Here is a 26,934-nt window from a genome sequence, read left to right as displayed (position 1 = left end):
GACAAACAAAAGCAACTTCTCCAAGAAACTGGTTTGAGTCTCCCTGCTCTTGCAGGTCAGGCTGATGCAATGAGGGCTGGAGCCTCTGGCCAGTAAAACCCTGCGATGGGCCCAGCCTGGAGCACTCCCGTGTACCCAGGGAGCAGAGACACTGCCCCCTCGGCACAGGTCAGTCTTGCTGCCTGCAGAAGTGAAGGCTTCAGGGAGACCTTACAGCAGTCTTCTAGGACCTAACAGGCCTACAGGACAGCTGGGGAGGGACTCTTTGTCAGGCTATAGTGATAGGACAAGGGGGGAATGGCTTTAACATAAAAGCGAGGAGGTTTAGATTAGATATTCGGAAGAAACTTCACTCAGAGGGTGGTGAGGCCCTGGCACAGGCAGCCCAGAGAAGCTGTGGATGCCCCATTCCTGGAGGTGTTCAAGGCCAGGCTGGATTGGGCTTTGGGAAACCTGGGCTGGTGGGAGGTGTCCCTGCCCATGGCACGGGGTGGAATTAGATGGGCTTTTTAGGGTTCCTTCCAACCTAAACCATTCTGTGTTTCTAGATGGGACTTTGCCTTGTGTCTTTGGCAGTGTATTAACAGTTTGTTATCCTGTATTCTGAGGCAAGAAGGGTTTGGTTTGGGTTTTGTCCAAATTCACAGCCTTACCCTTATGTAAATTTGTAATGACTGATCACAAATGTGCGGCCTAACTGGTAAAACTGTAAAGATAAGCTCACCATAGCATGTTAGGGGGACACAGGCCAGGCTGTGATATCTGTAAACAGTTTTCTAAAACAAAACAAAACAAAAAAAAAAAAAAAAAAAAAAAGTTTCACACTAAACATGTCAAGAAATGAATGTGTCTGCTCCTACGCAGAAATGTTTCGATACAAGTCATGTACTCCATGTACTACAAGCCATGTAATAGTCTCCTGCAGGCATCTTGTTCATGGGGCTGAACGTGGCTGAGAGTTTGGCAGAGTTGGCTTAAACCTGCTAAAGCAGAGGAGGTGTTAGGAAGAACAGTGTCTCCCCACTCTTCCCGCCCGTGGCCGTGCCTCCGTATTGCATCCCATCTCAGGAGACGGAGCACACACATTGAGGGCATAGCAGTGCCATCAACCATCTCTACAGGAAAAAAAAAAAAAAAAAAAAAAAGGCAACAGGAAAATGAGTAACCAAAACCAAACAAACCAACTAGCTGCTAGCACAACAGCCACGTATCTTCCATGGAAATGGTAAGATGCACTGGGTTTGTGAACGCTACGTAGGCAAATATGTGGGATGCTTGTGGGTTCTGAAACTTTATTTTTTTTATTATTTTTTTTTTTTGTGGGTCAGGAGAAAGGTAGATGGGTAACAGAGCATTTCAGAGTTGGTGGACTGGTACGTAGGGAGTTCTGACTCCTACAGGTAAAAAAGCAGGTATTGATGGGATGGATCTCTTTTTCACAGGTCTTTTGAGGTTCATTAGATGAAAGGTGCTCCTGAAAGGACTTGAAGGGAGAGTTTTTCTACCTTTTCTGCTAAAGGTAGTGTTAACAGCTATCTCCATTCTGAGTGGGGAGGTCTACAGGCATGCTTCATAGGAAAATTTGAACTCCTTGGAAAAACTGTCCTGATAGAAATGTCTTTTGTAAGACCGTTTGTTAGGAACGCACAAATTTACTGACCTTCTGTAAGATTTGCCCTGTACTTGGCACCTGTTAAAAGATATAAAGGTAGCATGTGGCCAAAACAATGTGCACCCAGAACCTGCGCTTCATGTCTGGGTGTTGCCAGTGTTACGCGCTGAGAACACGTCCTGCAGAAAAGCAATTAAGGTCAATAGAGGATCTATTGCATTTGCCAAAAGGTTTAGAAAAATATCTCCTGCCTTTCCACTAGCAAGGACACCCTTTTTAAACGCTGTGAAGATGACTTTCTTCTCAAAAAAAAAAAAAAAAAGACTCCATCAGAAGGGATTTATGGAAAGGAAATTCAAACAGAAAAATATTTTGTTGCCTTGTTACTGGATGAGATTGTGCTGAAAAGGCTGGCTAAGGTGCTGAAGATTTTTAGATGATGTTTTCTTCTTTTTTTTTCTCAGTATGTGCTGACAATGAGAATGAACTAGATGCAGACCAGCAGATGGACAACTTGTACCTGAAAGCTTTGGAGGGATTTATTGCCGTGGTGACACAGGATGGAGACATGATCTTTTTGTCAGAGAATGTCAACAAATACATGGGTCTCACCCAGGTAACTTGTTCCCTAACACTTACCTGTGTTTGTAATACAATTCCTAGAAACTAGACATATGCCTGAAGGCAGAAAAACAGGTGTATGTCACTGCAAAAAAGATGGAAATAAAATGTCGCATTTGTCAGACGGGTACCCTGAACACCAGCCAGTACTGTTTCTGTTGTTTGTTTTTTCCCCTCTCCCTTTCTATCAAACCTATAGCATCTTTGGACACTGGAAATGAGCCCAAAGCTGTTGTCAATGCACTTAATTCTAGTGACTATTTTCTTGTAAACAGGTAGTATTTAAAAGCAGATAAATGAGCAACTGCAATTTTCATCAAGAAAAGATGATTCCCAAGAAATTGTCTCCTGATCCATTTGATTCACTTTGTATTATTTTGAATACATTATAAGTTGCTTTTATTTAGCTAAGTATAGTTTTTGTTTCTGAACAGGTGGATTTAACTGGACACAGCATTTTTGACTTCACTCACCCATGTGACCATGAAGAAATTCGAGAGAATCTGAGTCTGAAAAATGGTAATTGTGAAAATACAAAAGGGTCACTCTTTGCCTTTTAAGTAACCAAATGAAGTAATCGGCTGATAATAAAGATCTGTTAGTCATGGTAAAGGGACTTTTAGTTCCTAGAGTAATCATTAACTGTTATTCAATGCTTTGCAGATTTGTTTTGTTTTGCCAAATATTGCTTAAATATAATAGCCCTCAGAACTGTTTGTTTAGTGTTTTCCTTTCACCAAGTTAAAGCTGGGATAATGGCTTCACATGTAACACTCCGAAAAGATTTATGTGCTACAAGCTAAAACATAAGTTTAAAGTCCCATTTAAGTTCCACTTAAATTTTAAGATCTACAAACTGGTCTTGATAGTCCATGCATCTTTGATGGTATTTGCAGCTAAATTACCTGAAAATTAGTCCGTTTCTTCTCTTGAATCCTTTGTGATTAAAAATAGGAGAAATCAGGAAGGGAAACTGAGAAAACTCATTTGCCATTTTCCTTTTATAGGTCCAGGCTTTGGAAAGAAAAACAAGGAGATGTCAACTGAGCGTGACTTCTTCATGAGGATGAAATGCACTGTTACCAACAGAGGCAGAACTGTTAACCTCAAATCTGCCACCTGGAAGGTACCCTATTTTAGCCATAAGAAGTGTTTTTTGGTGGTTTTGTTGTTGTTTTGTTGTTTTTGTTCTTGTTTTTTACTTTAAAAGATATTTTGACTTGTGGAGAACATACATTCTAAGTTCATTTTCCATTCATAAATCATTATTTCAGGTTTTGCACTGCACTGGACAAGTTAAAGTGTATAACACTTGCCCTCCTCACACTTTGTGTGGGTATAAAGAGCCTCTTCTCACCTGCCTTATAATAATGTGTGAGCCTATTCAGCATCCTTCAAACATTGACATACCCCTGGACAGCAAGACCTTCATGAGTCGCCATAGCATGGACATGAAATTTACCTACTGTGATGACAGGTAAAGTCCCCTGATTTCTCCTTTTCATGGAAGTTTCTACGTTCTTTAACAAAACAAGCAGTCAGTCCCTCTAAACTGCCCTACTCTGTGGACCTGGTAAGCAAGGACTAAAAGAAAGTACAATCTGTGACCAAGACAGCTATTCAGTGGTTCACTTAATCCCTCTCAAATCTCAGTATAGACAAAATGATACTTCTGCTGTATTTCCTCCCTCTGCTGAATGAGGAATTCAAGCTCACTGGCAGACGATGAGACAATTTAGATCTGTAAACGATAGCTTCTTGGGTTTTAAACTGAAGAATATGGGGGATTTCTGTTATGTTTTTAGAGAAAGCCTCTAAGGACATGCCTTATGGACCTTGGTCAAGGACTGTCTAATGGTTGGTTTGGCCCAGGACACAATTATCAGTTAGCTGGAAAGTACTTTATGCTCTACATTAACTAAGAATTGCTAAGGCACACAGAGCATCTGCAGCTCTGAAATACGGTTGCAGTCTCCTCTGCTCAATGAGGAGCAATTACTCTTTACTGTTTATCTGTCATGAAATGGAGAGGAAGATCTTAGTTCAGGGGCACTGTCTTCCATTCCCCTCACTCTTGAGTGAAAAAATGCAGATTCTCTTAACCTCTGCCTGCTTGTGTTTGCCTGGGATCTCCATGGCATTTCATACCATCCATCTCTTCTCCCTGCTCACATGTTGTGGTAACTACCTGCCCTGCCTCTGAGTGAAACCCAAGTCCCTTCCCATGAAGATTTCTCCTGTTCCTTGCTTTCCCAAAAAGTCCCACCTGCACTTCTTTGGGTTATTTTTGGTTTTTTTTTTTTTTTTTGGTTGGTTGGTTTTTGTGTTTATGAGATCATTACCTCAAGTACTGTGTGCGGGTTTGGGCACCACAATGTAAGAAGGACGTAAAATTGTTACAGAAGCATCCGAAGAAGGGCTACAAAGATGGTGAAGGGAAGGGGAAGACGTAAGAGGAGCAGCTGAGGCCCTTCGGTTTGCTCAGCCCTGAGCAGAGCAGGCTGAGGGGAGGCCTCATGGCGGACTGCAGCTCCCTCACGAGGGGAGCGGAGGGGCAGGCGCTGAGCTCTGCTCTCTGGGGACAGCGACAGGACCCGAGGGGATGGCATGGAGCTGGGACAGGGGAGGGTCAGGTTGGGGGTTTTGGAAAGGGTCTGCACCCAGAGGGTGGTTGGGCACTGGGACAGGTTCCCCAGGGCAGTGGTCACGGTACTGAGCCTGCTGGAGCTCAAGATGTGTTTGGAAAATGCTCTCAGACATCTGGTCTGATTTTGGGGTGGTTCTGTGTGGAGCCAGGAGTTGGACTCTATGATCCATGCGAGTTCCTTCTGACTCAATGTATTTTCTGATTCTCTAATCCCCAAAGTTAATTTGAAGTTTTCTGATGGCTTTGTCTAATGACACTGCTCTCCTGAAAGCTGGAGATGTCTGCAACCACTGAGATGCATCAGGCTGTTAGTGGGATTATACATATGCTTGAATTTTATGTAAAAACTTGCAGGATTGAGATCTTGGTTGTTTTCTTGATCTTTTGAAGGTTTTTTTTTAAACCTGTTCCAAGCAAGATTATTATTTTAAATAATATAGTGAAGCAGCCATATAAACTAGCTGGATTAGCAGCTGTGGATGAAAGCAAGATTAAGAGTGTGAAACATGTGACTGACCTTCTTCTGACCTCTCTGAGAATTTAGCAGCCAAGTCTGTTGTAATTAGAAATGTGCTGTGATGTAACTGAAATAGAAGACACTTTTTTTTTTTTTTTTTTTAATACTTTCAGGGTGAGAAAATAGAGGTATCAATAGGATGTTGCTACTGGGGAAAACTCCAACAAGACAGTAGTGACTCACTATGAAAAGCAACTTACCTCAGAATTACTGGGGCCATAAACTTGCTCAGTGGTAGGTTGGAGGAGACTGACAGAACTTTGCTGTGCTGCAGCATTTGTATGTCTCTAATAGATGTGATGCATAAGCAGTTAAAAGTGTGAACTTGAGGGACTGATACTTTTCTGTTAAAGATACATGTGATTGTTTTAAAAAGAATAAAGTCATATGCCTCGTCTTAAATAGCGGGAGTGGATTTACAGGGAATACTTTTCATATGGCAGAGAAATGCAACAGCCTCCTCTGGATGATTCAACCCACAAGGAATTTGAGAGATTTCTCTTTAAAACCAGGCAGCAAAACAGCATGTCTTCTACTATGTAGTTTTCCTTGAATGTTTCATTCATGTTTTACTGAGAGTATGATATAGTTGTAAAAAGGCCAGAGAAGCAAATAAACTTCACGCACCTTTCAGGTCCTTCCCAGCTGATCCTCCTGGCTCTCTCTTCCCTCCCAGAGGAATGTTGGTTCCTCTCCAACAGGCGACACATCAGTAGCCACATAAAAATGCAAAACACTCAGCTGTTCTTATCAAATTCAGTGCTGCTAGACAAATGGTATTGAAGGAGCAGTTTATGCCAGGAATGTAAATCCAGGCTGAGGAGCGGGGGAGGAAAAGCAGCATGTGCCAGTCAGATGCCTAAACCTCTCTCAGTGTGCTCCAGCCTTCCTGCAGCGACACGGCAGGGCTGACAGATCATTTCTCTGTAAGAGGCTGTGTCTTCTGAGCTCAGGGGTGATATCCGTGAGGGCAGCATGCCTCCTCAAGCAGGCTTCTGTCGCAGTCTGAGTTTTGCAGTTCGTCTGGTGTGAGCAGATCTGCTCACAGGGCTGCTTCCACCACTCAGGAAACTCCAGGATTTCTGGGGAAGTATTGTAATAAATGGTGGCTGTGCTGGACCTTCCTCAGGGAAGCATCCACCGTCAGTGTGCCTACAAAAGATAGCTGCATGAAGCTGAAATTTGTCTGGGCAGAAAATTAGGGTCACATCTGTCATCTTCTTAGGAAACCTCATAGTTTTTATATGTGGCAGAGCAACACGCTGACTACCTTTCAACAGTTTGTAACGAAAACTGGATGGCTAATATAAAGTGCCTTGATTATTTTGGCTTCTCCTCAGGAGGGCACAGTGACAGATGAGACATGAAGTTGGATAAGGCTGGCCTTTGCTCATTTGAAATGTAGGAGACCAACCCATATATTTTGCCCTCCCATATAACACATATATACACCTACATATGTGGTCTGTGACTTGCCTGTGGCTAGGTGGGTGGCATTTGTATTCCTGAAACAACTTTAGCGAGGCGATAAGCCTGTAAAGACAGCTTTTTTAAGACATAAATATTAAAAAGTTGGTCCATAATTCAAATTCTTGTCTTGTTAAATGCCTGCTTCAGCCATTCCTGGAGATCGACTTAAAAACATTCCCTTGCTCCACTTATCTTGGCTAAGTGGTGTACATGAAAGATTATTTCAGCTGTAACGCGGAAATGCTGATCAGTGGCACAATCCAACAATCCAAGTGAGGCCTTCGTTCGGCTGCACAAGGCTCTGTGTCGGGGACAGTCTCTGGTGAGGGTGTCAGAAAAAGGCAAAGTCTTTGCGTGAGAGGAGTTCTGTTACTTTGGTGGCACTGGGGTGATGGGTAGATGTAAATAACTGCAGCATGTTTCTGTGTAGGAAAAATCCACAAAACGAAAGTGAAAACTATCTGCATTTGGCAGAAAACCCCAAAACTACATCAGGTGCCCTGAGGTACAAAGGAAACCCATGCGCTGTATCTTGGAGGGGACTGGGGCTTGGAAAGCAGAGCAGTTAACGTGGCATTGAGGGTGGCGTTGCCTTTCCACCTTCATCCCCGCTGCCTCTTTGGGGTGTTGTGGAGGGGAGCAGGAGCACTCTGCCCCTGATGGCTGTGGGGGACCTGCCCGAGAGGAAAGGAGAGAAGGCCAAGGAAGCAAAGCTGCCCTGTGCAGTGGGAGAGGGCTGGCAGTGCAGGCCGTGACTCTGGAGGCAGCCGGCAACCAGTTCCCTGGCACCGACACGCTGGAAAGCATATGGTGTCCATTACTTGGAAGGCACGCTTGCTTTGGGGAATTGCATGCTCCTGGTTACAAGAAACCCAATTAGTTACACTCTTTTGCTTTTTCTTGATTGGAACTGTGTAATGAGAGAGCTGAAGGAGAAAAGGGAACGATGGAGGATGGATGGTGATTCACAATAGGACTGCGCAGGACGGTGCAGTTCAGTCGTGTTGGTCCCAATCTGGTTTCTTCTAATATGAGCACATGTGGGAGCCAGGCTGAGAGGACACTGAATTGTATTATTTCCAGGTCTGTCTGCGTAAAATAGAAATATGCAAGCACAGGACCTTACAAGAGGTTTTCAGTCAGTTTGCCATTCGACCTATATTTGGAGAGTATTTTCAAATTAGGTGAGAAAGCAAATAAGCATTTGAAAGGACTTCCTGTCCCTCCTCCAGCCCTGCTCAGGGGGCAGATGCTGCAGGGAGAGGGGAGTGGTGATAGCTGAAACCAAAGATTTGCATTTGGCAAAACTGACTCTGGTGGTGGCTTTTTGTTGTTACTGGATTTGTTTGTTTGTTTTCATAAATATCACATAGAACAGGAGCAATCTGTTAAAATGAATTATTAAATTAGTTAAAATTATTATTTTGTTAATAAATACATTTAGGTTCAGATAGACCAAGTGAGTAGGAGACAGAGTCCTGTTGCAGTTCCTGATGCACCCATCTAGACTTTTTGCCCAGCAGGGCAGATGCCCCCCAGCAGAGCAGCTCTGCCTCTGAGGAGCAGCCAGGGGGTCCCAGGCTTGTGCATTTTTTGAGCTTGGGTTAGAGTGGAAGAAGTCATGAACATGTCTCCAGTGCTGTACCGCAGTGCTTGTCCAGCTTTACCCCAGAGGCAATGGCTGTTTGGGCTTTTTTATTATGTTTTTTTTTTAGTATAACTTTGTTTGTTTGTTTGTTCCCGGCAAGACCAATTTAACTTCAATAACTTGGTAACAGTTTGAATACAGAAAGGCTTTGTTAAGGGATACACACCCTCACACACAGAGTCCACACAAGGGCTGACAAATACACACCCAGCTATTTTTTATGAGCAGTAAACATTACAGTAGGCTTTCACAAAGAGCCTGACTTCTCAGTGCTGTTAGCTCTCACCATACTATTTTAACTCAAGTAATAGTATACAATAAAAACCTTTGTGCTCCTGTAAAGAGACAGAAAAGCAGCAAAGCCCAATTAAAAAAAAATAATAAAAACACCTGAAATAGCTCATCTCTTAGGAGACATAGCCTTTGAAGAAGTGAGCTTTATTTATGTTTTGCCGTGTCTCAGAGCTAAAGAAGGCCAAAGTTGCATTCACCTAGGTGTAGGATTCAGATATTCTGTTCCTCTGTTGTGTGTACCTTAAGCACAAAAGTTTCCCTTTACTCCACATCCAAGAAATGGATGCATTAAAAGAAACTGAAATAGTGCTCAAAAAGCATTTAAATAGCAGTAGCTGAGACAGACCTGCACTGGAGGGCTACTGCCCATCCCTTCCATGTGTGCTCTGAGATTTTGACCCTGCTGCATCATGGTGACAGGGTTAACTCAGAAAACTGAAGTGCCAGTTTGGCAAAATGAAGGTTCCCCCAAAGGTCTTTGTGCTTTCAGGGAAGGGTGGGTTAGCAGGAGAATAAATGGCCTCTCAACCCACTCGTCTTCTCCAACAGAAATTAGTATTCTCCTCCTAATTAGCAACAGTGCAGCTTTTACACATGCAGAGAAAACACAAAGCCTAGCATGACAGGAGAGCCATCCAAACCCACCATGCAGTTTGTTTTCCTATTTTGTCATTCCACAGCTTGCACAAAGAGCAATTTTCTGTCTGGTGCCTAGGCAAAAGTAGAAGTCTTGTGCTTTGGACTCAGGTTTTGTAAATGACCCGTTGGTCCCATGGGGCATATAAATTTCTGTGACTTTTTTAGCTTGGTACTTCTCATAGCTCCTCCGTACGACGCTTTTTCCTTTCCACTTACTGCTCTGTGTGTTCATTTGGTATTTTATCTCTCAGAGAGGCTCTTGTGGACTGCTTGCAGAGCTCGGAGGATGCTCTAAAATGGCCAGAGCCAAAGCCATGCTCAGGCAACATCAGCGGAGTGGCTGCTAAACCACCTGCTGTGCTTCAGCCTGTTCAGGCTGTTAGCTGCAGCCAGTCTTCCACAAATGTCCTGGAGAGGAAGAGGACAGAGGTGACAGAGACGGGAAAAAATAAGAGAAAAATAAGTATTTTCTTCCTAAGAGTGTTTAAAGAGAAATGTAATGAAGCTGAGTAGTGGTAGCACATTAACAGATCAATTAGCTAGGGCAGAGGGGCTGATAAGCCTTTTATTTTTTTTAAGTAACTATTCTAAAACTATTACTCTTGACTGGTATTTCACTGTTACCTGGCCTGGGTTTAGAGTTTGGTCAGTATCTTGGGGTTTGTAGGTATCTTAATTTTTTCTTTTTGTATACATTTTACTTGGTTGAGGTAAAAACCTGCATACCACTTGCTAACTTTAATCCGAGACCAAATTCAATGTAATTAAATTTGACATAATCACAGCAGGATTACACTATGAGTCTTTCTGTGCCATGGAATGACACGAAGGGTAATTTTATAGTAAGGATACTTGTTATGACCTGATCAGTAATGAATAATTTGAGAGGAGAATTACAGGATTGGAATAGACAATTTTGGCACGCAGATTGCAATCCATATATGAAGAGAGTTAAGAGTCCCTCAGCTTGCTGTAAGGCATGGTTTCTGCTCGCTATCTCAGTTCCATTGTTGACACCCATTATGGTTGTGGTATGGTTTGGGATTTGCATTGGTGTTCCTCGGTACATGATGCTTCCTTTTTTTTTTTTTTTTCTTTTCTTTCCCAATTCTTTTATTTCCTTTTCATTCTCCACATGCAATCCCCACTTGTCTTTGAGCTCCAAGTGACGGGATTAAGATTAAATCCTGCACTTTAAAAGCCTTCCCCTTGTGCTGAGCTCCAAGCTAATCTTGATGGCTTTATGATATGATGCGAACCAAAAGCCAGATTTGCTGTTTTTGAACGTTGCATGTTTACACTGGTCCTGGCAAAAGCCTCTGGCCACTTACACCAATGTATGACACCAACTGCACAAAGGCAAGCAGCAAATGTACTTCGGGAGCCTTTATTTTATTAGGGCTCCTTCTGTATTCAGTGTTTTCTCCTGACGTTCAGCTCTTGTGACTCACTTGTTATGAGAACTTCTGCTTTTATTGAAAAGAAAAAGCATTGTGGTTTCGGAGAAAAGTTATAGATTTGACTGTGTTGCAATTTAAAAGATCAGAAACTTGTCAGTGAAGACAGTCCAAAAAAAGCAACTCTTTGAAATCTGATTCAAGAATTTCCCCTTTGTTGGTCTAGCTGTAAGCGTAAATAAAGCTGTAAACATAAACAGAAGACTAAATCTTCTGGGGGAATTCAGTAAAATCAACTACAGTCTTTGCTTAGCAGAGCCATTGCAAACTCAGGTTCATTCCGTGGAGATCAGGACAGAGAGCAGTTATCAGCGTGACAAACCAAGGTGTCCTGGGGGTATGAGCTACACGCGTCTGTGGAGCCGAGGGAAAAGCTGACTCAACACCTTGGCTTTCAAACCCTACACAACGCAGCTACATCTTATTCGTCTTCCTTGCTCGAGGGGGATCCAGATCCCTGCCATGCTCTTGTTCTGTTTGTTTTGCAGTATTTAGATGTCTGTCTTGTGAAGGCATGCTTTTGTCTGGAGGGCTGGGCCACAACTGTCCTTCCAACAAGTACACAAAACCCCAAACCCAAACCGGGGGTGTGCATCTTAGAAGTAGCAGTGCGGTAACACCACTAATCAAAGAGCTGTAGAGGCAGATAAACCCTACCAAGGGAGTTTAGTTGTAAAGCATAAAGCTCAGCTCTTACCATTCGCAGCAGTGATGTGCTCTAAGACGTGACCATCCCTCTCCAAACTTCCTGGCTTTTTAAGGCTTATGGCAGCGTAGCAATCCGTTTGTAGTTGCTTTGAGATACTGCTGGGCAACATTCTGGGCTGTTATTGCACTTCCAAAGCTAGGAAAAGGCATCTAAGAGTTGCTACTGACTTGAAAAACAGTAACTCTTTTCCTTATTATTCCAGATGATGGTATCTTTGCTTTTGAATGCATATAGAACGTTAATTTTTACTAACTGTTTTTTCTGCAAAGTTGCATGTGATGGATTTTATTCAAATTTAATTTAGGAGAAAACAACCCTTTTCCTCCACCCCCTCATTAGACAAAATCATCTGCACAGTTTGATGACCTATTTTCATTTATTCAGAAACTTGTGACAAATCCTGCCTTGCCTGAGTACTCAGAAAAGCTCTGAAAAAAGTCTAGTTTTTCAGACCATAGCTTTCTTTGTGTAAAATCCTACTTAGTTTGTGGATTAGTCACCCAAGTAACCTAATCCACATGGTAAAGTTCTCATACAATTGAGAAACACTAAGTAGAAGAGCTGATTTGATTTTTTTTTAAAGCCCTTAATTTCTCACCTTGCTTTATTATTTTATTAAATGTAATACCCAAAGTAGTGAGTTAACACGTGTATATTTTAAAAACTTACATAAACTTTCAAAACTGATGGTGCCAACTACTACTACCTTGCACACGTTTATTTTTGGATGATATAGTGGGAGTTTCTGTATGTAGTGGACAGCTTGAGAACTTTGCTAGTAATGGTTTCCCTATTGTGAGCTTCTGTAAGAGATGCTGTGCAATAGGCCTGGGAAAATTTGCAACACATCACTACTGTAGGAATATTTTTTTTTTTTTGCAGTAGGAGCAAAAGACAACCTATTTTGAACATGGAAATGTTTAAGAACATGCTTGGAAATTCTCTACATATCCTAATGACTTTGGAAGTTCAGGATTTCTCACATTGTGGTTTTAATTCTTTTAGTTTAGGAACTAGAACTGAGACCTGTGAAGTGCTGTCAGGTGATAGGAGTTTTAAATGTTTGTTTTTTCTTACCCTAGAATAACAGAACTGATTGGATACCACCCAGAGGAGCTGCTGGGCCGTTCAGCGTACGAGTTCTACCATGCCTTGGACTCGGAGAATATGACCAAGAGTCATCAGAACTGTAAGTCATGTTCTTATTTTTTTGGTCACAGTTTGCACATAGATACCTCAATAAATTGTGAGGATGGGTATTTGTGTGTGTATTCTCTGAGAAAAGAATTTACACTCTGCAAGAAAGCTTACATGTTACTATGTTTGTCTCCCTGAAAACTGCTCTTGCTCTTTCCACAGGGACTGATTTTTGCCATACTTAAAAATAAATTTGGATTATAGCTAAAAGAGGATCTTTTTCTAAGGGATAATGCATAGATCAGCTGAAAAGTTGAAAAGATGGGTTAGGCAATACTAGCTTGGTTTTACCATTCTAGTGATAATGAAGTGCATGAGTGCGTTTACTGGTATTAGTCTACCATTGGGCTCAGCAATAAGGGCAGTTGTAAAGGGCAATAGGAAGAGCTTAATGCAGCATATTTTTTAATGTCTTTCTTCTGCTACCAAATAAAAACTACCTTCCCCACCCAAAACAGGTGTGCAAGAAGATTTTCTAAAAGGGATAGTCATTGTACAGATAACATATACTTCTAGGAACAGTTTCTTCTTGTTATTCTTATGCCTTTGTAAAGTGCCACTCTTAGCTGTTCTTAATATAAAATACCTGAATCATTTTGGGAGCAGGGATCAGAGCCAAGGTCTGTTCCCTCTATTCAGCAAGCCAGCCACACAATTACACTTTCTCTCTTGCACATAAAGTGTCTTAAAATTATTCAATTCAAGTCTTCAGTCTCTGTCCTTAAAAGTGGCACTTATACTGGAGACAGCGTGGTGCCCACTGTACACACAATGCTTCCCACCTCTGGCTGTTACAGCCACTGAACTAGTAGTGCATGGGAGAGTACTCAGCAAAAAGTCACTAAAACTGCTGCTGCTATTTTTATAAAAACAAGGCAAAGCTGCTAGACTGAAGCACATGAGTTTAAAAAAAAAAAAAAAAGAAAAGAAAACCAACAACAACAGAAACCACATGTAGTTAACTATGATCAAGGTCTCTGTGGCTCAGGAAAGTCCATGACTTAGATCATGTCTGTGGGGAATTACCCACCAAATATACTTACAGAGAAAGTATTTCTGTACATCTCAGAGAAAAGTAGCAGTAAAGAATAGCTGTCTGACCTTAGGGGGAAAAGGGAATATGTGTTAGCTGCAATGGCAAGGATTCAGGATAGCTTTGAATTGAATGTTATTTGAAAGAATGTTTGGCAGTGATTAAAGTTGTGTGCTGTTGAACAGTGTTGTTATGAATCATTCTGTTTCCAGAACTGCTTTAAAAAAAAAAAAAAAAAAAAGAAAAAAAAAAAGAAGCACAACACCATCCTTACAGAGGGATGTCTGGGAATATATCTTTTAAAATTGTTTCTTTGAAAGTGTGTTCATGGTTTTAACAGTGAAAAGGAATTAGTGATATTCATAGATAAGATGTGCATAGCCTATGCTGAGCTATCAAGAGTCATCCTGTGAAAAATCGGTGGCTATGCTGTACAGTTGGTTTTGAATTGCTGAGTTTCATTTCTAAGAATGGGATAATGCCAGAGAAGGAATGAAATGAGAATTGGCAATCTTTTTGGTAGCAGGAGAGAGAGCTCATGCTGGTTTATCCATATTTAATTAATTAGATAGGACCATTGAATCAAGACTAGTCCATGTAAGGATTTCTGGAGAGCTTCTGCTAACCGTCTTATCCAGGCATTGATGGAGGCTTCTCCTCCCTGTAGCAATTGGATTCATCTCATGGAGGGCACAAGATTACACCTAGATTCCCTTTGTGCCGATAGAAAAGGCACAAGTCCTACGGATAGTTGCTGTTGGGCATGGACTGACTGAGATGTTGAATGAAGCCAAAGGAAGGTGTAGAGTGGTGAGTTAACTAGCAAAAGTGCTCAAAGCACAGTGCACTACACAGATAGTAAATACTTAGGATTGAACTCTTCCACAGTGTATATGATACTGTACAGGATCAACATGGATGATCTCTACTGTTGGAAGCACTGGACCACACTCCATGCTGTGATTAACCAATAAATGCTTTTAATCCTTCTAAGAGAAATGCTTCCTCTATCTTCTGGGACAGTCAGGGTTCTTAGCAAGCTGTGCCTTCAGCAAGCACATAAGCCCTCTGAGTAGGAAACCCCTAGGTTTCTTAATGTGTGCCATTATTGCTGAGATGTTGTCTAGTGCACAGGGCAACCAAGCAGGCACACAGCTTACTGGTTCTTCCTGGCCATGTTCATTTACACATGGAAGTGTGCACCTCCTGGCTTACATAGAGACACAAGTCAGAGTGCAGAACCAAATATGGTATTTGTGTTCAATACTCCTGTATTTATTAAACTAGCACTTTATTAGAATTATTTTATATAGAGTATATATTCATACAACAATACAGGCATCAATTCTGATAGTGCCAACCGCTTAGTATTGTAAAGATACGTAGGAGATAGGAGTCTGAAGATGGAAGAGAGAGGGAGAAAAACCTCAAATGAGTCTGTGAGATAGAACTCTTTCCCTTCCTTCCAATTTAGTGGAAAATCAAGCTCTGTGCAGTTTTACTATACTGTGATTTTTGTTTTCAGTGCCAAACTTTTTCAATACTAACCTTGCATTCAAGCAAGGCACAGTAGTCTGTGTTCTGAGTTGGAAATATAGTTGCATATAGAATATGAAAGTCTTAATTAGTCATCATCAAAAGAAAGATTAGAAAGCATTTGGCAGCAGTTAGCATACCCAGTTTTTCACATATTAAGCAAGCAAGGTGAAAATCTCTGTTTTGTTACATAAATCTACACAAGTGATTGTAGAGCTATATTTTCCATTCAGGGATTAATAGTCAATAAACACTTCTAGTAGGGTTGGGTCGTGTTGCTGTTAAAGCCAATGGGAATTTTGCTGTTGACCTTGTTGAGGAGCTGTTGTCACCATCTGGGGCATGTCACTTGGTAGTACAAGCAGAAGTTCAATAAGCCTTCCAAGTGAATCATATTTCTTAAACATTTCTCAGCAATTAAAAAAGCAAACTTTATATTAAATTAAATTCATCTCTGCCTCCCCCCTTCTCTTCCCCAATATAAGGTATCTAATGTGAGCATGTTTCATTGAGATGATACTAATTCTGTAAAGACACAGAAATGTATGTATGTAAGTATATAAATGTATATGAAAGAGAGAAAGAGAGAGAGAGAGAGAGAAAAAGAGAAAGAAAGAAAGAGAAATCCACTCCAAAGCCGGAACCTTTAATGCAGCATTGATAACAAAGTCAGCAGTTACAAGTGTATTAGTAATTTATGAGATTACCCCAAGGAGGGATTCTGCTGTACTTTATTATATCAGAACATGACATGCTTTGAATAATATTAATAAAAAAGATTAAAGCAGTAAAAAGCTTCTTTGTAATGTAGCAGGCGCCTACACTGTGACTCTTATTGATGAGCTGATGATTAGGAAGCAGTGTAATTATGTTTCACAAGCAGAGCAGAACAGTTCAGTCACTAAAACACTTTGAAATGAAAGGCTTTTGATTTTGTTCCACCAGAAGTATTTAATCAATAAAGGTAATGTTCTACTTTGTCTAAATAAATTAAATAAAGGATGATTAGATACTCCCAGGAAGAAAACAAACAAACAAACTTCAGAGATAGAAAGATAAACACAGTAACAATTATCTGCAAACCAGTTGTGTTTCCAAGGCCTGCATTGTACATTTGTGTGGTGGCAATGTAGGAGAGACTGACAATAAATAGTTTCTGTTAATGGCCACATTCACAAGGAATTTTTCTGTATAAAGACTGCAGAATCAAGTTCCAGCCTTCCTGAGCCAATTTGCTTTATTTTTAGGGCATTAGTTTGATGGCGTACTGTCTTAATGCATAAAAGCTGTTTAAAAGGAAAGATTGCCAAAGTGTTCAAAGGTTTTGTTGTGCCAGTTCCCATTTTGCCACTCAGCGCGACTATGTCTGCTTACAAATACTACCTCTTGTTTGTACTGCCTGCATACTCCAACACTCAGCCCTAATTTTACCACTTTCAATCAGCAATATTTTCCCCAACTGATGACTATAAATTGCATGATAATATCCCTTGCTTTTAGGAAGGGGTTTGCACCTGGCAGCACATCATAAAACTACACGTCTCAGAAGTCCAGAGCTCCATACTGAAATCTCATTCTCCCCAAGTATTACAAAATACCTGGGGGATCCTCAACCTTTCAGACATCTACATGAAACTTTAAACCCATTTACCTTTCTTAACGATGCCTTTTTAAGTGATATTACTTCTTCAGTCACTTAAGACCACTGTTGTTCTGGTGATATCTTCGCTTTCATTGTGTTGTTATCTCCAGCTCCTTACTCTAAGGCATGGAAAAGAGATTGGTATGAAATGAAATCATGACAGTAACTTTCTGTGGAGATTGCTTTTAAATCATCTGATTCTTGGGAATATCCATCACCTAAATAAGGAGACTATTGAATAGCTTCCTAAATAAATTTCCTTTTGTACAGATCCATTTGGGAACCTAAATTGAGAGCAATTGTACTAGAAAAGGGACTTTAAAGAAATATGCAGTGGGGTTTATTTGGGGAGCAACTAGGATCTTATATTGAAATCAAAAAGTCCCACACCCTGATTTGAATACTCAGTCCATCCAAAGAACTCAAATGCCATGCACCTTGAGTGGGAACATCAGCTTAACAGCCCCTTTTATATCAAAAATGGCTGAATTTGCCAGAAATTAAGCATCCTTACTTACAAATGTTTTTGTGTGGTTTTGTGTAATGAAAACTCAGAAACAGGTTTATTTAAATTACTGTTACATATAGTGCATTCTAATTCGTGCTGCAACATTATTTTTATTTCTCTGCTCTCATTTCTCAGTGTGCACAAAAGGTCAAGTGGTGACTGGCCAGTACCGTATGCTTGCCAAGCATGGTGGATACGTATGGCTGGAGACTCAAGGGACTGTCATTTACAACACGCGCAACCTACAGCCTCAGTGCATCATCTGTGTCAACTATGTGCTGAGGTAAGTTGTGCAGAACAACAACAAAAACAACACACTTAAATCCATCTGCTGGAAGAAGTGCGTTAATCAGAGGTGTTTCTGAAGGGTCTATTTATCCATTGGTTCTATGCTTAAATCAGTTTAGTCATGTTTGTTCAAGCTTGTTTACTGATGTTAGACATTCATGAAGAATATGGCATCACTGTTCCCATACAAGCTGTTGAAATACACTATAGTCTCTTCTACAGAGCAACTGCTCTGCTAGTAGACCAGAGAATAAAGCCTGCAGTAAAGATTTTGTTTTGCAACACAATGACTAAATATGTTTTATTTTTCTAGTACAGTGACAAGAGAGATAAAATTCAGTAGTAATTGTAACTTGTGTTGCTAGGAAAAGCCATTTTCCTCCTCAAAAATCAGGACCACAGAATAGTCTTTGTCTGACAAAACCCAAGTATTTTTGGCCCTAGATGAGGCCAAAATAGGAAATACTTATTTGAGTCTGGGTCATTATAGCCTGGACTACATCCCTTGAAAAAACAGAGCAACAAAGCCCCGAGTATTCCCACAGAAGTCCTGACCACACTCTCTGCGTCATCTGAGATTGTGGTGCTCAGCAACGCTGGAACCGTGCCTCGCCTGTCAAGAGCCTGGCATTCCACCGAGAGCCACCAAAATGCTCTTACAGCTGATCTTTAGAGAGTCTGTAATACCTGTGTTACCACATCTTTTTCCTTTACAGAGCAAAATGCCTTAAATCTTTTTTTTTTTCTAGTGAAATTGAGAAGAATGATATAGTGTTCTCTATGGACCAAACGGAATCGCTCTTCAAGCCTCACCTGCTCACGATGAGCACTGCCTTCGAGAACGGGATCCCCGGGACAGAGAAGAGTGATTTCTTGTTTACTAAGCTAAAGGAAGAACCAGAGGAACTTGCGCAGCTGGCACCAACACCTGGAGATGCCATTATTTCCCTGGATTTTGGTTAGTATTTGTGCAAATAATTTTTGTGTAACAAAGAACCGTGTATGAGCCTACATTTAAGAACTTAATAGACAAGTTCTGTTTGCTGTGTAGAAATTAGGAGTAACAGTCATAAGAGCCTGTGTGCTCATATCAGTAGAAAATTTCTGTGAATGAGAGCAGAATCAGGTTTTTCTTGCTGACTAAACAAGATACAGTAAGTCTTTGCCAACTTATTGTTATGGCAACTAGGAGCAGGGTTCACTTTTAATGAATAGCTGTAGTTATATCATAACAGGGCACGCGAGCTAAAGGCATCCATTAATATTGTTACAACTCTATCCAGGGACACAGAAGTTTGAGGAAGCCCCTGCCTTTACCAGCACTGTTTTGACACCAAATAAACCCTGGCCAGTGGAAGTGAAAAGCCATGCTGCTCAAGGTGAAACACTGACGATACCATCCTTTACCATGCCTCAGATTGCACCTGGCAGCAGTACTCCAAGTGCAAGCAGCAACAGTAGCTGTTCCACGGTAAGAAAAGCTTTAAAAAAATGTGAAAGCGGTGTTTTCTGTGTAGGTCCATCAATATATGCAGGTGATGTTTTCATATTAGCAGTCCTGTCTCAATGCTTGTAATCAGACCCAGCATAACTATATCCCTACTGTACTGTGTATACCTTAAGGATCAATAGCAAAAATATCAAATGGGAACTATATCATGCCTTTGTATTTTAATCCTCATTTTGTCCCAGCTCAGTCAGTAATTATGATAGTCTATAAACCAACTGGTAGATGAACTTGCAACCACCATTCATGGAATTAGCCTTAAATGAAATGCCAATGTAAAATGGTCTGGCCACTAGCACAATCTCCCATAGACCAACCCTCTTTCTGTTTGTTCACTAGAAGCTACAGTCTTCATCCAGAAACCTTATCCAACACAGGCTCCAGAGAAAATTTACCCAACAGAGTAGCTCCATGCAGTTCATCATTGAAATAATGAATGTACTTTCAGGGCATTGCCCTCAAGAGCAGGAGCCACTCTTAGCCAGATCTTTACTAGATAATGTCCAGTTTAAATGAAATCATTGAGGTGGTGCAAAGCATTTCCTTTCTTGACAAAATCATTTATTAGTGTACCTACCATGTTACTGGTCTGAGTTTCCAAAGACAGCTAGGTTCCTGTATTGGGTGCCTCTGCTAATTGGTTATGTCTCTCAAATTTTGTAGTGACAAGTAATCTCATGTTGGAGAAAAGGATGTGATAGGTTTTGATGACAGTACATATGCAATCTTGCTATTTTCTCTTCATAGCAAAGATCTGTTTATCTGACTAGCACAGTATAAGCTGCATGATGCTAAGGCAGCACTGTGGTTGTCTTGCTGCTTATAGCAAATTCTCATTTCTGTGCAGCCAAGCAGCCCAGGAGATTATTACAGTTCTGTGGATGAAGATCTGAAGATTGAGGTGATTGAAAAACTCTTTGCCATGGACACAGAATCAAAAAATCAGTGCAACTCCCAGGTAAGGAACTAATATCTCTTCCAAATCCATGAAAATCAGTCCTATGCTAGCAGGTAGTAGAGATGCATGCTGTATGTGCAGGTAACAGTGACATAACATGCAAATTGCATTTGCACACGTACACCAAAACTTTGATGCACAACATTAACACGGGCATACACTTTCAAAAGCTGTGGTGTATATTACTGTCCCTAACTGTATGGAGTAAGTGCCTTAGGGTATCACTGTGGTGGCACTGCTAAGAAAGAAGCAGCAGAGAGCTTCAGAATTTGGAAGTTTCTGTAGACTGGATAAGAAATACAAGCAGCAGCATATTTTTTTAATCTGGCCTGATGAACAGCAAGTAAACATCCTTTCTAGAACAAAACATAAATAGACTAATTCCTGCAAAACCTCAAAATGAGAAATGTTTGAGTTAACCCTAAGAGGCAGCAAAGATGCTCACCGCCACTTGCTCTCTCCCCCACAGTGGGATGGGGGAGAGAATTAATTGGAAGGGGAAAAATGTGAAAATTCATGGGTTGAGATAAAGACAGCTTAATAAACAAAAGCAAAAGCTGCATGTGCAAGCAAAGCAAAAATAAGGAATTTATTCACTACTTCCTATTGGCAGGCAACTATTCAGCCATTTCCAGGAAAGCGGGGCTCTATCATGTGTAGTGGTTTCTTGGGAAGACAAACATCATAACTCTGAATGTCTCCCTACCCCTCCTTCTTTCCCCCAACTTTTATTTCTGAGCACAGTGTCGTGTGGTATGGAATATCCCTGTGGGCAGTTGGAGGCAGATGTCCTGCCTGTGTCCCCTCATAACTTGTTGTGCACCCCCAGCCTCCTCCTTGGGGGTGTGCAGGGTGAAAAACGGAGAAGGCCTTCATTCTGTATGCACTACTCAGCAGTAGCTAAAACAATGGTGTATCAACACTGTTTTGCTCACAAGTCCAAAAACATAACACTGTGTGAGCTACTAAGAAGAAAATTAACTCTGTTCAGTTCAAAACGAGTACAACATTTATGCCATTGAAAGAAACAAGACATTTCTATAAATAGGAGCAGGTGAGTTTCATTTACATAAATTCAGCATACAGTGACTTTCTAGCTTTACAGTCTCCCTAGTAGCGTTTCACATCACATCAGCACAACTGTTATTAACTTTTAGGTTCTTTATGAACTTACTTATTTCATTTTTTTGCAGACTGACTTCAATGAACTGGACCTTGAAACCTTGGCTCCTTACATTCCTATGGATGGAGAAGATTTCCAGCTCAGCCCGATATGCCAAGAAGAACGTCCTCTCTCTGAAAGTGCACAAAATACCCAGCAGAGTCTAAGTAGCATGAGTACTATCTTCCAACCCCTTGCTTCTGCTTCACAGAATCAGTTCCTCCCAGAGAAATATTGCCCACAGCTATCAAATAAAAACATTAACCCTGGTCATGGGTCACTGTCATCTGTGTTCTTCAACAATATGAGTAGGTCATCGCTGCCGCCATACCACGACCAAGCCAGCACTCCCCTGTCTTCGATGGGAGGAAGACCAAACACCCAATGGCCACCTGATCCCCCATTAGAATATGTTCCAGCTAAATGGAGACTCATGGATAAATACTCAGGAACCTTATCAAGTTCACCCTCAGGGCCCCCAATACATTCTCCCGGCATGCCCGTATATAAAAAAAGGTAAGAGCTTCTGTATTATAATTGTCTTTTACTCAGGAAATATCTGGGGGAGGGAGGTCGTAATCTTGAAAAATTCTTTTCCTCAGTTCCGCTGAAATAACTTGTTTTGAAAGGCATCAGATTGCAATTCTGGGGAAATTGTTGTGGTCCTCTCCCAGTGGCAGTCAGTCAAGTAGAAGCACAAGCGGGCTATCTTTCTGTTGCTTGTAAAGACGCGTGACTATGTTTCATAGTTGTCAAGTAAAAATTACGCAAAGTAATTTTGCCAAGCCTGCTTTACTTTATGCAGTTTAGAAAAGTTCTGAAAAGGCTTACTGGTAAGTTGGGACACGTGCTTACTTTCTGATTTTGCACATGTTTTTCGCACAACAGAAGACAAAGGAGAGACATGGATGACAGTACACTTATTGCTGGCATGTATAGGTACTACAACTAAAATTTAGAATAACTTTTTTGTGTTTGTTTGTTTTTTTTTCTCTCCAGCTCTTCCTCATCTCTGTTACTTTCCGGTACACACAAACAGTATGGGATGAGGTGTAGCTCAGAAGTCACGGTCCTGGCAGTTTCCTATCATTTTGTCTGTAGCTCTTGGGTAGCAAGCAGAGTGTGGGTTTTCAAAGCTTGCCATGAGAAACAGTCAAGAAGTGCATAAAATAGGCACAGTCCTTTTAAAATACGGAGTTGTGCAGTTTACCTGCAGTTTACTTTCAGGGTTTTTCTTGTTGCGGGCAGAAATGTCAGCATCTGAACATACACTTGGAAACAGAAGGTTTGTCTCCAAACAGCAACTTGTGTGTTACTATGCAAAGCAAGGGGATAGGCATGGCTCTCAAAATCCTAAACTTAAAAAAATCTCATGACTCTTTTCCACAGTATTTTTATGCCTGTCTGGAGATTTCTAGAGGCTGTTTATGCTAATCTTTCATTAGTCTTTGATCCCAAAAGTCAAATGTTTCCAAAGCTTGTAGGATGACTGACAAAAGGAAACAAAAACACGTGGTGTCCAGCGTCATGCATCAAAGGCAGCTTAAATGGAACTAGGTTGTTTAGATTTGCCTCCCTGCTCACCCAAAGATCCTTTCTCAACAGGCCACTGGATGCTTTTGGGCAACGAGGCATAGATATAAACCCAGCAAGAATTGCTCTGTCTAATAGTTTGAAACTGAAGCGACAACTGGATTATGAAGAACAAGCATTGCAACAACTGAGTGGGGTAATTATGAGAAAATGCATCCCCTTCAGAACTATGAACATACCAAGATCATCAGTGTGATCATGTTTTGTTTTTCTCCAAATTGTAGGGAGATCCATCTGTCACTAACCCATCTCACTTAATGTGGAAGAGAATGAAATTTCTCAAAGGGGAAAATTGTTCCTTGGTTTCAGAAAAGAAGTCTCTCAGCACAAGTGTTCTTACTGGTAAGAGAAAAGAAATTGATTTTGCAATGTTAAGTGCTGAAACAAAATGTTAAGAAAATTTGAATAGAAATAAAAACTCTTTCAAAAGGAAATGTTAATAAGCACTGTCAAAAAATCAGTAAGCTAAAATTAGAGATCAGTTTGTATCAGTAAGAGCTAAATGATTTATGGTACAGTTGATAGCTACCAAGTAGATTGTTTCCTATATGTTCATGCCCTTGCTTTGGAGGCAATAGGGATCAATTTAATGGAGGTGGGTTTAGCTAATGCTGATGTAATGTGCAGACACCTCAGAGATAGAACTGATACTTCCTCTCTGCAATATTGTGCGTATTTATTTGACTGTCTTGAGTACAATACTACTCCCAGAGATAGCACTGGTTTTGGACATGCTTTGCTACAATATGTAGGGATGTCTACACTGTGTGATCATCACGCTGATGATCGCTTTGCTTTGAATTAGTATTAGCTACTGTAACTATTACAATAGCTTAATTTAACTTCTCTTTTTCCTTCTATGTAAATTAGATGAGTTTGTCTGTAACTCGAGAGGCCTGAGCCAACCAATGAATCAACTGCAACAGCAACAACAGCAGCAACAGCAACCCACCTGTGGCAGTCCTGGTGAGAATTTGAAAGCAGGAGCGTTTCCCCCTCAGTTTTACAGTTCCCATTATCAGGACTATCCTGCCCAGCCAACTCATAAAGTATCAGGTAAGAGACTTCAAATACAGCAATTGGAAATAGCTGATTACATGAAGTAAAAACTTTAACAGAGGACGATAAACTGAGAACCACAATTTTGTTTCACAAAATGCAAAGTTAAGTGTTGTTTAGTATGAAACGTTAACGTTTACATTTGTGATATATGAGGGAAAAAATAGTTTTGCTCTTCATTTCAATTGAACTTAACGCCTTTGTGCCTTGGTGGTCTAGCCATCCTCTTACGTATTGTTGCCTTGTGATGGAATTGATTAAACTATACTAAACAACTGCAGTGCAGCATTGATGCTTGAATTAGGTTACAGTCTAACATATGCCTTCTACAAACGACAATCAGTAATGAAGGGAGGTTTATGTAGAGGGAGTGCAGGTGTCAATTTAGAAACTGTTGTTTACTATAGCTTTCCTCACTTGCACCAGTATCATTTTCCTCAGAGCAATCTAAATTGGGAATAGGGGTGGAAAACTTCATGCTTGTAAGCTGTTATGGCTGAGAGGCATAGGTTTGCTCTAAAAACTGTAACTGGTGGTGTTCTGAGGCACACTGACATAAGTAGAAAATTAAATTGTAACTAATATAAACAGAAGAGGGAGGAGAGGAAAGAAGTTCTCGCTCTCTCATTCTCTGTCTCTGGTCTCAGTGCCATGACTCACTTTACTCTCTTTCAGGTGTGACAAGTCGTCTGCTGGGACCCTCCTTTGAACCATATTTGTTGCCTGAGTTGACAAGATATGACTGTGAGGTTAACGTCCCTGTTTTGGGCAGTTCCACGCTCCTGCAGGGCAGTGAACTGCTCAGAGCCCTGGACCAGGCAACCTGAGCGATCCTGCAATATTCCTTGGCCTATACTGTTCAAAACAGCTTCAGTTTTTAAATATATTTTTGCAAGTAGACAATTTCTAATACCAATACACTTTTACAGGATTTTACTTAGATATTGAACCTGTCCACATTACCAAATAGTGGCCTTTTGAAGTTACTCACTTTATTACTCATGTTAAAGAAATACATCTACTGTATTTTCTCTATTGCAATTAATGTGTTGTTTAGAGAGTTTGATTACCCTCCCCTTATCTCATTACCTGTAATTTATACTCTCAGATTTTCTTCAATTTTCATGCTAGTAAAAAGCTGTGGTATAAATGCCTCATCTTGTGATACTTTGGCTGCAGTACTGCAAGGATTTATTTTTATTGCCAAAGACGAATGAAACAAATTTGATCTCCAACCACAGTTTTTTGTTGATCTGCCAAATTGATATCCTTTGAGTCTTTCTGTTTTCCAGCATTTATTGTATTGTAACGTTAATAACTTTTGGGAAAGCATACTAAAGAAAAAATTCCCAGCCTTCTGACTCCCTCCCCTTCCCTTCATTTTTATACACTTTGTTGAAAGAAATGTGAATGGTGAACTACAATGTTTGTGGGTATCTGTGAAGGTTGCACGTTGTAAGCTTTTTTCCTCAGAAGCAAGCCACATTCTCAGCTGACTTAACCTGGCTTAGCTGTACAGACAAGGGAGTCCTACAGATTTACCCCAGTGGAGGATTGTTGTTTGTGTTGGGATTTCTTGTTTTGTGCTTTGTTGTTCTCTTTATTTTTACACAAAACAGATTTTTTTTATTATTATAATAACTCTCTGGGTCAGTTGTTAATCATCTCTTGGTACTTTTGCTGTATCTAGGACACAACAACTATAAGAGCTGTTTCTGCTAGAACTAGTAGTATTTTTTAGGATGTTGCTGACACTTCAGGAATCTCACCAATGGCCAGTACTAACATCTCTGAATAATGCTAGCCTTTTTCATGTTACATGCTAGCTAGCAATATAATTTCAATATTGAATCATTAAAACTAAAAGTAGTATTTCCCAGTATATTAGGCTAACTCAGTTATAAGTAGACAAAAATAATTAAGGATTGTGTAGTGAGATGAATTACTGGCAGACAGGTCTCTCTCATTTTAATTTACCTTATATTAGTCAAGATCTGAAATGTCATTAAATTCAGCCAGACATTTTCAGAACTTCAACTATCATTTATTGTCATGCACATATTTTAAAAAGTAAGGCTTTGAATGCTTTCAAAGGCTAAGGTTGAAATTAGAGTGTACTTAAACAGCAAAAATATTAAGTTAATAAAAGGCAGGTGAGCAGTTCTGACTCTGAAATGCATACAAACCAGGGTAACGTATTCGAGTATGTCCATCTTGTTTCCTCCACTGGTATAGATCATTGTAGCTTTGCTGAAAAAAATGGAACAGTGGCAATGTACAACAGGTAAAAAATCTGGCCCAGAAACTTAGAACAAAGATAGGCTTCAGTGGAACTGGAAGTCTAAAAATAATGTGTTTTATAAATTTGCTTTCTATCATGCACTGAAGCTTGCAGAGAGGGAGCCTTGGGTTCATTGAGCACTTCGGAGATCGCTGTGTTAAGTGAGTCTTAATCATACACACTGTGCACTCTTAGAAAAGCATATCTTTTGTTGTTATTATTATTGGTACATAACATAAAAAAAAAGATATAGCCCCTATTGCAGCTAGATCTTTCAAGAGTTTATTACCAAAAATAAGCTACTCCTAAAGTGATCTTATTTCTATGTGGGAAAAAAAAAAACAACATATTTTAAGCATCAAAAAGTAATGAAAATTGACAAGCCAGATTTGACAAACCTTCAGTGGCAAGGACTTAAAGGCTTCAAGGATTAAAGACACTTGAATACTGCTCTTTTCTGTTTCTTATTTGTGTAGTTTCAGCATTAAAAATGTTATACCCTAACAGTTTACTAAAACACTCTGAAAAATATTCCATGTCTTAATATTAATCATAC

General features: G+C 40.4%; 1 protein-coding gene across 2 annotated transcripts in view; it reads left to right on the top strand.

The window, feature by feature from the left end:
* The window catches only part of EPAS1 (endothelial PAS domain protein 1), a 116,414-nt gene extending 89,691 nt beyond the window's left edge, over positions 1-26,723 (top strand). For both annotated transcript variants that reach the window (XM_082758285.1, XM_082758284.1), the window contains 14 exons: positions 2,077-2,228; positions 2,668-2,752; positions 3,241-3,359; positions 3,508-3,710; positions 12,697-12,803; positions 17,666-17,813; positions 18,568-18,776; positions 19,102-19,289; positions 20,173-20,283; positions 21,477-21,961; positions 23,051-23,174; positions 23,263-23,380; positions 23,909-24,094; positions 24,773-26,723. In XM_082758285.1, the coding sequence (XP_082614411.1) occupies positions 2,077-2,228; positions 2,668-2,752; positions 3,241-3,359; positions 3,508-3,710; positions 12,697-12,803; positions 17,666-17,813; positions 18,568-18,776; positions 19,102-19,289; positions 20,173-20,283; positions 21,477-21,961; positions 23,051-23,174; positions 23,263-23,380; positions 23,909-24,094; positions 24,773-24,924 (2,387 nt within the window). In that variant the 3' untranslated portion in view covers positions 24,925-26,723. The remainder of the gene's footprint in view (positions 1-2,076; positions 2,229-2,667; positions 2,753-3,240; positions 3,360-3,507; positions 3,711-12,696; positions 12,804-17,665; positions 17,814-18,567; positions 18,777-19,101; positions 19,290-20,172; positions 20,284-21,476; positions 21,962-23,050; positions 23,175-23,262; positions 23,381-23,908; positions 24,095-24,772) is intronic.
* Positions 26,724-26,934: the final 211 nt, after the last annotated feature.

The sequence above is a fragment of the Aythya marila genome (assembly GCF_965140915.1).
Source record: "Aythya marila genome assembly, chromosome: 3".
NCBI lineage: Eukaryota > Metazoa > Chordata > Aves > Anseriformes > Anatidae > Aythya > Aythya marila.
This window is presented reverse-complemented; position numbering and strand designations above follow the sequence as displayed.